Below are 12,321 nucleotides of genomic sequence, written 5' to 3'. Positions count from 1 at the left end.
GCAGTCTGAGTGCTGATCTTCTCTGCAAAGACAGAAGTTAAAAAAAAAATATCCAACATTGAGTATTTCAGCTTTTTCCACATCATCTGTCACTTCGCTACCTCTCTCATCCAGTAAGGGTCCCACACCCTCCCTGATCACCTTATTGAGAACAGGCCTGGAGAAACCTTTCTTTTCCTTTTCATATCTCTTGCTAGCTGCAAATCCAGTTGGGCTTCGGTCTTCCTGATTACACCCCTGCTCGCAGAAGCGATATATTTACACTCTTCCTTAGTCAAGACATTGGGTCATTCATGATTCTGCATCTCATTGCCCTCACTGCTATGCTGGGCTATTGGTTTAGTGCTGAAGCATGGAAAGCAATGCTACTAGCCTCACTTCCTGAAGTTTCCAAGTCTTCCATCCAAAACCCAATATTGCTTCTAGCATATGACATCTGACAAGATCACATCTCACGGCAACATAGTGGCAGGCTGTGCTTAATTTGTGCCAGGGCTTGCCAGGACTGAACCCTGGCCCATCTAGGGTTGGAAACTCAGAAACCTGGCACCTTTAGGGGTGGTGCATCAGTTAGGAGCATAAAAAAATTGCTGCAGCCCCAGCATAGATTGAAGCAGTAGCAATGTCCTTCAGACAGACCTGACTGTCTCTGAAAAAAAGTGTCTCTGCTTAGAGCAAGCAGTCTATTACTCATAATCACAGCCTTCCCCCAAGAGTTAAATCATAACATGTTGTAGGGACAGAGAAGTGGTTGGGTTAGTCTGTATTCTATCAAAACAAACTGGCAGCCATGTAGAACTTTAAAGACTAACAAGACAATTTATTAGGTGATCAGCTTTCATGAAGTGCATCTCTCCCACAAAAGCTCATCACCTAATAAATTATTTTGTTTCATCTTTAAAGTGCTACATGGCTGCTGGTTTGTTTTCATCACATACCATCTTTGACTAACATGATTCTGATAAATCTTGCTCTGGGAAGGGAATGCTACTAGGGTTAATGTGAAAGTGCAAGTTTAGTGCACATGTAAAAGATAATCTAAACGCAGATTCAGTAGTGACTAATTTCTTTTTGGTCAACCTCTACCTGGAACCCTACGTGCTAGAACTAAGGGTACTGAGGTGTTGCTGCACCCTCTATTTTAAAATGATTTTTATTAGATACCAGATTTTAAACAATGTCTCAGTGGTTCTTAGCACCTGTGCTACATACATTATTCCAACACCCCTGTCTGGAACAAAGATTGGAACATGGCACATTTCTGGGGAGAAAAAACCCTCCTTCTTTTAGCCTATATATAAGGACCCAAAGCCTATCTTCTGTTTCATATAACATCTCCTATTTGTGATGGGAAAAAAGGTGAATTGATAGACAGGCACAAAAATCATAATGTTTTATGCACCCATTAAATTGCAGTGTAGCAAAAAATCCATGTCAAAGTTAGCTGAAGAACAGCAGCCACCCCGTTATCATCCTACAAAATACAGTAATTACAGAAAACTGCTAAGTGTTAGAATAAGTGCTGTATGTAGAATCTCTCTTGCAAGATTTTCAATCCTGGTCTCATATTTAGCTCCATTTGGATGTCAATTCTGTGGTTAATATCATATTTTCAAAGCACTTAATGAATTATGCAAAATTCAAAACACAAAAACATCCCAGCTCTGTTATCAGGACCCTCAAGACTACATTTCTGTGGTCAGATTCCATGTTGTTATTATTTTTCTTGATTACCATTAAAAGTAAAATTGCACCATACCCAACCCAGCTGTGTGTTATTTATAGAGGCAGGATCATTATAAGGGCATGCTTTTGCGAATAGCAGCAGCAATGAAGTTTTTGCATTTTAAAACCAACTGAAAAATAAAAACGTTTAATACATTGTTTTTTTTTATATTTCTCTTTCCTCTCTGGGGTAATAGAAACAGTTCTTCTTCTTTGACTGCAACCACAATATGCCCTCAAGAGCACCGCCAAAAAAACCATGGGTAATCGTGCATTTTAAAGATCTTAATTATCCACCATCCATCCCTGTTAATCTCCCAAAATTACACATTTATATATTTCTGATTTATAAAACCAATGGAACCTTTTTTTTTTTTTATATATATCTTGCTATACATTTATCAGGGCAAATACTCAGCTGAGAACAGGATGGGGGGGTGGAAAAAAGGGAATCCTTTTTATGATCATACGACCAAAACAACCCCAATGTAATTTAGAGCATCCACAAGGTTACTATATATTACACCAGGTTTATCTGTCCCCATGGGCCCTGACATTTGGTGTAGCCTGGACCTTTTGTCAGGAAACACATATTTTCTCTGAAATGTATTTCTATGACCACCCCTAAATAAGTCATGCCTGGCAGGGCTGACAAAGCAGTATCCAAAGTAGGGAAATCGCTCCAATACTCTAGGGGACTTGGTGATGTATTTTCAGCAAGGAACTCCCGAGAACCGCTTCCAGCACATTGCTGATGGTGCTGTTGATAAAACTGCCTCTAATCAGAGGCAAGGTGGGTGAGGACATATCTTTTATTTGATCAGTTTCTGTAGGGGAAAGAGAGGTGCACAAACGCTTCCACAGTGAGCTCTTCTTCAGGTAACCATTTGGATTTTCCTGACTAACCATTCCCATTCTAGCCTCCTTGAGATTCGAAGGACAAGTTTGTGATTTAAGCTTGCTCACCATAATCCTCTACTGCTTCTGCTTTTCCTGAGCAAAAGCAACAATGAGGACTAGGAGGAATTCATAGGGTCGAGGTGTGGGGTGGGGGTGAGGAGGGGAGTGAAAGCAGTTATGTTTTCTGAGGAAAGCCATAATGTTCTTGTCACAGGATTAAGCAGAAAGGCTACAAAGTGTAATCCAAACCAGAGTTTCACAAAGCTCCTTGCCAGCTCTCAGTGTAGGACATGTTACTCCTAACCACAAAATGTTCATTTACATTCAACTTAGCTGGTGCGTGATGACTTAACAAGACTAAGACACTCCTTAGTACTGTTATCAGGAATAAAGCTGGGATCCGATATACCTCAGCCCTTCACAGTGAAAAGCTGGCCACTTAGAAATGAATCCTGCCAGAAGCAGTTCATGTCTCCTGTGACATAAGCAGGCCCATGTTCGTATGGCTCATTTGGGACCTGATTCTGCCACACGGGCTCATGCTGGCCCCTATTCTGACAATACTGGTCCATCTGCATTACTTTAAGGAATTTAGCAATCCCATTTACTCATCCATGATGTGAGTTAAATTAAGTATGCTCCTAAGCCTTTGCTGTGTGTTCCCTGTGGTCATATGAGTATTAATTTTTTCTCAGAGCTGGGCCACTAATTTTAATGAGGCATCTTGAGTGATGCCTAATTGTGTAAGAGTGATGGATTAAGAGACATATATGTCTTCCATCTAACAGGTGCACCTGAAGAAGGTTCAATTCAACACCACCTCTCTGACATTTTACCCTTAGTCCTGTAGAAAGCACTGAAGTGATGAAGAAGAATGATTTTATCACATTTGATGAATTTCATTCAATGGGCTTTTCAGCAAAGTAATACAGTATGAAGACTAACAGAAAAGGGTCAGGGGGAAGGAAAAAGAAGACACCTACTTGTCCAAGAGTGCATTCCATGCCACCAAGAAAATCAGCATCTTTCAATCCATTGTGGTTGCTGCTAATGTCATGGACTTCAAAACGTAGCCGCTGAACCTCTTCAAAGTAGAAGTCTACCGTGAATAACTTGGAGAAGATTGGATTTATACAGGTTCTAATCACTTCAGTCCTGTCAACCTGCCAAAAAAAAGACGACTGGCATAAGCAACTTCTTACTTTGTCAGTGAGAGGCTACCACAGGAACCAACTTGAAAGTAAAATTTAAAAAAAAATCATGCTGCTTAAATGAATCAAGAATGTTTAAAGAGATGGTTTTGATTTTTTTTTTAATTTAAAAAGTATTTAATAAGCTAATTGGTCAAGTTTAGGAAGCTTTACACGCGACTCAGTGGCGTTTCTCTATCTGTCTGTCTAGCACTCCTCAGGAAGTGAATAAGCAGACAAAAGAAAACGGACAGGGGAGCAAGTTAATGGAAGAGACAGATGCATTGGAGCAGCCACAGTGCTCTGTTGTCTAACTCAGAAATGCAGGAGAACATGAAACTTGCTAGCCACAGAAAGTGACAGAGAGCTATGCCTGCTGCGTCAAATGCAAAGAACACACAAACAGCACAAATAATGAAAAATAAATCAGGGTCTCTGTATACAGCTTCACAGCAACTCCCTCGTGGTTAATGGAACTACCCCCAGGATGAAGCTGGCTTTTCTGTCCACAGGTCGAAGCTGTCAAAGCGCTCTCATTTTTATATTCGCACAGTTCCTTTAACCTTGAACTTTGTAGCTTCACTGGGTGGCTTTATATTCACAGGCTTTTTTAAAGAATTAAAAGGATGGAGACTTTGTCTAAGGGGTGTGTTATCACCTTTGGTCATTTCTTCTTACCTTTCGGCTCTCATGTAACAAAGATAACAATACTGGCTGCTGCCCTTCACCACCCCGGTGTAACTTTTAAGCCTCGCTCTCTCTCTCAAGCACACACACACAAATTGGCAAAATTAAATACCTCATCTCAGCAGAGAGGCCGTGGGCTGTAAGATACGTAACAAAAGTCATACCTGTAGAGCACAGGACCTAGAGTTGGGGGGAGGAGGGAGGGGAAATGAGCAGCCCATGGGCCAGACACTGTTTGCCACTGGTGGGCTGCCAAAAGTATTATTTACTTGTGTGTCCACAGGTACTGCTCCTCGCAGCTGCCACTGGCCACAGTTTGCTGCCACCCAATGGGAGCTGTGGGAATTGGCACAGGCAAGCCAACAGGAGCTGTGAGGGGCAGTATTGAAGGCCATGCAGGTAAATAATATGCCTGGTGACCTACCATTGGCAAACCCTGGTGAACTGTATCCAGGTCACTTATTGCTCACTCCTGACCTAGAGATTGGGCAACCCAGAAATATTCTCTTTATGACCAGGTAAAAAGTTTGGGGTAACTTACCCTGCGGCTATACAGATTAACTGCTCTGTCGATAGCTAACGGATTTCAGTTTCCAGTGCCATCAGGGTAGCATTTGAAAAGCAGCAAAGTCACACAGGAAAATTAAATGACTGGGGGTGGAAGGGAAAGGAAAGGTTTTTGAGGCATTCACTAGGAATTACTTGCACAAGCCAGGGCTGGAGAATCAGGCCCTTGGAGAGAAATATTAAAAATATATCCATGCTTTTCTCACTGTTAAGTCACACACTGATGCAATCCCATGCCCTTTTCCCTAAATTTGTGCAAGAAGCATGATCAGATCTAAACATATTGCTGTGTCTCCATAAGAAAGCTCAGAAAGTACATTACACATACCTATAACTACAATAGCTGGCGTGACGCTATATTGCGTAAGTGTCCAAGGGCAGAGCTAAAAAGAGACAGCTCAAGGCAGTGCACTGAATGCAACTGGAGAGATATGGCTGGAAACAGTAACAATAAGAATGTGAGTGTTATTTGCAAAAAGAAAACCTCTGGTTTTCCAGGCCTGTGCTTGACAGAAATCCTTCCTTACTATATATTGTATTACAATAAAGCCCTACCCCCACGCTTCCCATGTTATTGAGATGATGTATCATGCCAGCATGGCATGTCAGAACATTGCATTATGCAAAAAATCTATATGGAGAAAAGCAATGTCAATAACACCACAAGCCATATAATTCTTAATGAGCTGCCAGCTCCTTTCAGCAGCCAGCACTTTACAATAGACAGCCTTATTACTCTAACTTGTCTCAGGTTTAACTTTGTCAGCATATTTCACAATTATGCTGCACCGGTAGGCACGGGAAGCAGGGGTGCAGGGCATCCTATGCTTTGCTCCCAGCCCTCCACCCACATCCCACTCCCCAGCCCCTCACCTGCGGTTTGGGTCACTCTTGGCCCTGCATCGGGCCCTGTGGTTGCTCCAGTCTTGGTCCTGCACCTGCCCCAGCCACAGCCTCCGTCCCTTCCCCTGTCGGGATGCCTCCTTCCTAGAAACAGCCCTGCTCCTGGCCTCACTGGGTGTGGAGAGGGGGAAGGGAAAGGGTTGGACAGGGAGCTTTCGGCAACATCACTATTAAAAGTCTTCCAGTGCCACTGACTGCATCTGGATTGGAAAGGCATAAAAGCGTCCCTAAAAGTGGTTGGAAACCGCATTCTTCACCACTTCCTGGCTTTGACTGTTGTGTTGTACAGCTGTGTACCATTAGAGCACATGCCACTCCAGAGAAACAACGAGAGGTGAAGTGATTCAAGCAGATATAGTCCAATCTCTCCAGGATCCTTTGGCAGCAAAGGGTAAAGGCAAGACTGTCACTAACTAGAGCCTTTGGGGAATCTGCTCTGTTTCCAGTACAATATTCCAGCAGGTAATTTAATTTCAAAACATGGAAGTTCTTTTAGTAAGTGCTCAAGCAGTAGAAAAGATGCAGGAAACTAGTTAACAGTCTCTCATAGGTGTTGCAACTTCTGGCTGGTATCAGTAGCGGCCATCTTCCTGCAAGAGAGCAGCGTCCCATAGGAGATGTCGGGTAAGGTTTACTTGTCTTAGGCTGCAACACCTCACCTGTAGGCCCTGCTGAATTCAGGTGCTGGAACACTTAGCAACACTCTCTACACTAGCTGGGCCCACACTCCTGCCAGGCTTGAAAGCTGTTGCCCTCTAGAGCTCAGTCCTGCTTCCACTCAATAACAAAACTCCCAGTGTCCTCCATGGGGAAAAGAGACCCTGTACCCTTTTTGCCCAGGCCAACAGTCTCCTGAGAGTTTGAAAGTTTAAAGGTCTTCTGAGCATAAATACTATATGAAGTGCATTTGCAAATAACAGATTGAATGATACCTTTCCATTGCTTTTGCAGGAGATAGCTCTTAGTCTAGGAGCAGTGTGCTGCGAACAAGCGTGCTTGTATTTAGGACCTTTCTTGCTACCAAAAACAAACATTTGTCCAGGTGGCTGCAAGTTAATGAAGAGGCTGCTGTGGTGGGAGAACATTTGAAAAAGTTGGGATGCTGAAATCCAGGCCCCTTTCTTCTGTCCACCTCCTCTCCCCCTACCCATCCCAGCTGAAGCCAGGAGCAAAGCACTGGTGCGCAGGCCCAGCAGCCCAGACTCTGAGCACTAAGCTGGAAGTACAGCCCCTGGCGTGTGGGTCTGTTGCCAGGAGCCCAAGGATCCTGCAGAACCCCTCGCACCCCTAGTTCCTGTGCCTATGAGAAGCTGTGCTGCTTCTCAGTAGGGTTGCCAGCCTTCTAACTGCAGACAACTAAACATCTTTGCCTCCTTCCTCTCCTGTGACCCTGCCCCTGCCCGAAGGCCCTGCCCACTCGCAACCCCCAGCTCTACGGTTTGCTTTCCCCCACCCTCACTCTCACGCTCCCTTTCACTGGGCGAAGGCCGGGAACTGGGCTGTGAAATGGGGTGAGGGCTTTGGCTGGAGCTGTACAGTAGAGCTGGGCACAATGGGTTTGGAGTGTAGGACGGGGCTCAGGGTTGGGTAGATGATTGTGGCATGGCCTCCAGGCAGCTCTGACCTCAGCAACTCCCAGGAAGGAGGGATATGTCCCTTTGGCTCTGAGGTAGCCGGGTAGCTGGAGGACTCAGTGCACTGCCCCTGCATCACGCAGCTCCCATCGGCTGCAGTTCCTGGACGAGCCCCACGTGTGAGAGGGCAGCCTCCTCTCTCACTTGGGTGTTCCCCACAGTCTTGAACCCCGCTTGCTTATCAACACCTCAGAACTTTATTAATGAAGCTGTCACCAAGTCCCTGTCACACTCGCTGGCCCTCAGATTTGTCGGACTCTAGCACTTGTGGAGTACTATCAAGCAAAACATTGGGTGTGCAAGGGTGGGATGAATTTTCTAAAGAAATGAATGGCAGGTGTATGCCAGGTTGATCCATGGCAGCAGCTCTGCCTGTTGTTAAAATCTATGTCAATCAAAACAACTGTACAGCTGCCAACACAATGACTAAACGCAGTCTGTCCCATGTGCCAACCACCCACTCACTTCATCCCTCTCAGTCACTGAGCACAGCCCCATTCGCTGTCTCTCTCTGACTGGGTCCTGGGACACAGCACTGTGTGTGGCAACCCTGATTGCTTGGCAGGCCCAGTTGGATTCTGGTGCCCTGCCAGGCTTGTCTGTGCACTTCTGAGGCACCTAAGATTAGCTAAAGCTGCTTTATCCCATGTACCCCAACCTCTCGGAGCCCAGGGTGGGGGGAAGCATCTGCAGCCTCTGTCCTCTGCTCTTCAAGTGCTGACCCTTCCAATCCCCTCAAGGCTCCTTTGTGCACGCCAGCTGGGTCTGGTCAGGGATGGATTCCCAAACACGTCTCTCTACAATGTACTTGTTTAGCAGTGAATGTGAAACTATCAGGAGTGTTGTCCACTTTCTGGTCTACCTACAAACCTGTGCTGGAGGAATTAACCCCTGTGTAACCTTACTGCAACCAATATAAACACAATCAAACCAAGAGATGAACATATAGGCCGTGTCTACACTTGGCCAAAATTTCGGAAGAGCCATGCTAATGGTCAAATCGGAGAATACTAATGAGGTGCTGAAATGAATATTCAGCGCCTCATTAGCACGCTGCCGGCAGCAGCACTTTGAAAGTGTCACATTTCGATCGCACATGGCTTGTCTACACGGACCTATCAGCTGACAGGAATAAGGAGATTTCAATGTTTGCAGGGTCCTTTCGAAAAGGGCTCCATGTAGACAAGCTGCGTGCGATCAAAACGCAGCACTTTCGAAGTGCCATGGCTGGCAGCATGCTAATGAGGTGCTGAATATTCATTCAGCACCTCATTAGTATTCTCTAATTTGGCCATTAGCATGGCCCTTTCGAAATTTTGGGCAAGTGTAGATACGGCCATAACGTGAGCAAAACAACACTGGCACCTCCCACATCTTTTACACCCCACACAGGAAATCCTGAAAAGCACCAAGCCAATGATACACAATTGTGATTAGAAATAGATCAGTTCAATGGGCGATGAATTCTATGCTGCTGGCTCCTGCCGGAGACATGCTCCCCATTTTGATTGGTACATTGTATTTAAAAGTATTTTCAAATTTAAAGCAATTTTTCTTTTCGTAATTTTGTATCTATAGCTTTGTACTCGCTGCTCTCAGCCAGGAGCAGAAAAGGAAGAGAAAGGGAGACGGATTGAGGTGGAGCTTTCTCATCATCCCCTAGATTAACAGGTGGAAAAGGAACCCAATTCAAGCAAGAGAAACCAACAAGAGCCAGTTCAGACAGCAGGCAATGATGACTGACAGCTCAGGCTCTAACATGATTACAGACACAGCTTTTTCTAAGTGTCCCTGCTGAGCTTGGGGAGCTAGACAGCTGAGCAGGTTACTTATGACGTGAAGCTTTTCACCTGCAGGTCAAGTATTAAAATTTCACAAAGGTTAGTTGCAAGTGAACATCACTACCACAGGACAGCTGTTTGATGGCTTACATTCTCCACTCAGTCCCTAGTAAATGGGTATCCATGGCACAAACTCACCATTATCTCAATGGACACTAATGGGCACCTTTGCTGGTAGTCTCAGTGGAGAGGTAAAGAGATGAATATTTCTAGTGACTGAACTGTCTTATAATCCCTATGGAAGAGTCTTCTGCATTAAATATAAAGCATATTGGTAGGATAGTGTGGAAAAATTTCCCCTTGGCTGCTAATGTTTATACCTTGCATTGATGTTTACAGGAACAGAAAAAAGAAAAACAACAACAAGAACTGTGTTATCCTGAAAACTTGTCTCGTTCAGGTTGGTCTAATAAAAGATATGACCTCATCCAGCTTCTGTCTCTAAGGTTTGTACCTGTCTCATGAGCAAAGAGAAAGCTTTGGCCTGCTGAACTGAAATACTGGCACCTTCCATGAGCCCTGCATTTACTTGCATAGTTTAAAAATAATGTCTGTGGAAGGGGTGAGTTGTAAACATGAAAATCTCATTAAGAAAAGCCAGACTACGTTGTCCCATGTTTTTGTACATTACTTCTTACAGTGGGGTGTCCTCATTCTGACTTGTGCCTTTGGGTGCTACTTAGTATAAATATTAAATAAGTAAAATAAATCACCTGTAGATAGATTAAGTAACAGTAAATGGGTACTGGCCCCCCTTTTGCTCTCTTTGGAAACTTAGGCTGAGTCTACACTTGCCACAGAAGATCGAATGCTTATGTTCGATTTTACAGGCGCCAAATGGCGCATTCCAGGGTCAATGTCGACCCTGGAACTTCTTTTGAGTGACACAGGATTAAGGAAGATCGACAGGAGGAGCACTCTCATCAACTTCTGCGGTGAAGACAGGCACAGAAGTCCATGGCTGCGAAGTCGATTGTTGGTGCGCAACTGGCGCACCAAATATTGCGTAGCAGCCATCAACCTTTCAAGTAAGTGTAGACGCAGCTTTAGTCAGCTTGTATCTTTTCCGTAAGACACAGTCCATTAGTTAAGCACCTTTTTCAGTATATGTTACAGACCAGAATAAAATAAAGGGCTCAACTTTCACCGCAAGCCTTTCTAAAAATATTGATTCAGTCAAGCAAGTCACATTCCTCCAGCATGGGGGAGATGATAAAATGGACGAGGATGAAGTGATGGTATTATTTTTATGTCATTTGAATTTTAACAAGACTGAAGCTTTTCCTGACACAGTAACTTATGCAAAATTCTGATACAAGTGTAAAGCAATTTACACTTTGCTTGGTGGCTCATGAGTATGCTTTTTATTAGCAGTGCTTTCACACCACCTCATCTCTATTCCAGAAATGAAGAGTCATTGAAAAGGTTACCCTATTGTACAGCTTTCGTTTTCATATTAATTGAAGTTTGGAAACAGTGAAGAGGAGCAATAAGTCTTTAACTCATTCTTAACCTAAGGATTGAAAAGCAACATATAACAACCTTAAATAAACAGTCAACGTATAACAACCTTAAAAAAACAGTCCCATGGTACCTAGAAACTAACAAATTTATTACATCATGAGCTTTTGTGAATAAAGCCCATTGCCCATGAAAACTCATAAACTAATAAATTTGTTAGTCTCTACGGTGCCACAGGACTCTGTTGTTTTTGAAATTACAGACTAACATTGCTTCCCCTCTGAGACACAACAATCTTGGCATTGCTACAACACCTTTGGTCTATAAACATGCTGGAAATGAACTGCTCACAGTAAATTATTTCCAACTATCTACAGGTGATTTACTTTACATATTTCATATTTATATTAAATAGTACCCAAAGGCACAAGGCAGAATAAGGATACCCCACTGTATGAAGTACAGGTTGAACTTCTCTCATGCAGACGTCTCTCATCCAGCAACATCTGCAATCCTGCTTGATTTTACTTCGTCGGATGACCACTTATTATGGATGTGCCCAAGTTTCCTGTGGTCCCATAAAGTTTCTTTACAGCACCAGTCCTGGCTCTGAGTGTTCTGTGCTATTATTTATCTGTAATTTACCCCTAAATGTTTTCTAAGAGCCCAGTAAGCAGTGGAAGTGTTGGTAATCTTCTACACAATATTGACTTCCTGTGGCCTGACAAATTCTCTAGTTTGGCATTGGTGAGGTCCCAAGGATGCCAGATTAGAGAGGTTCAACCTGTACTGTACAACACCACGGGAAAACATTGCCAAAGCACAAGATGGTCCATGGGGTAGGAGTAAAAATGTTTTATTTTCTCACTTTCAAAGTGCTGGAAATGGGGCTTTGATTTACAGAAAGTGTTGAGCAGCTACCACCTGAAAGTCTTTATGGTGTCTCAAGTTAGGAACCCAAAAACTAAGGCAACAAAATGGCTGGCTACTTGAAAATTTAGGCCTGTGTTTTTAACCAGGTTCTGAGGACATCGTTAGGTTGTATCTACACTATATCTTGTAACTAACTCTGTGGGCCACTATGTCCCCAGACTCTATTACAACTGCTAGGGTACATGTTACCTAGTTTCACTTGACCATTTGTTCAATCACTCAATTAAGGAGAAATAACCACTGCACTCAGCTAAGCACCGACCTCTTTTCTGTCCTGTCCACGGTTTCACCATCTCTTCTCCAACAGAGATCAGCATGTTAAATGTAACAATAAAATATTACATACATTCCCCATTACACACACAAAGAAAAAAAAGTACTTTTCGTTCTGCAATCTCTTTAATCATCCTCTGCTGAGAAGACCTGAACTTAAGCTTAGCTGATGCTCTAGCATAATCATAGGATCACAGAATACTAGAA

General features: G+C 43.6%; 1 protein-coding gene across 1 annotated transcript in view; it reads right to left on the bottom strand.

Annotated features, from left to right (window-relative positions):
• Window positions 1–12,321, bottom strand: part of CPNE4 (copine 4) — a 354,061-nt gene that overhangs the window by 164,420 nt on the left and 177,320 nt on the right. Inside the window, exon 4 of the mRNA XM_074986114.1 lies at window positions 3,609–3,788. Coding sequence (XP_074842215.1) covers window positions 3,609–3,788 — 180 coding nt within the window. The remainder of the gene's footprint in view (window positions 1–3,608; window positions 3,789–12,321) is intronic.

The sequence above is a fragment of the Carettochelys insculpta genome, chromosome 2 (genome assembly GCF_033958435.1).
Source record: "Carettochelys insculpta isolate YL-2023 chromosome 2, ASM3395843v1, whole genome shotgun sequence".
Taxonomy (NCBI): domain Eukaryota; kingdom Metazoa; phylum Chordata; order Testudines; family Carettochelyidae; genus Carettochelys; species Carettochelys insculpta.
Note: the sequence above shows the minus strand (reverse complement) of the source record. Positions and strands in the feature narration are given on the sequence as shown.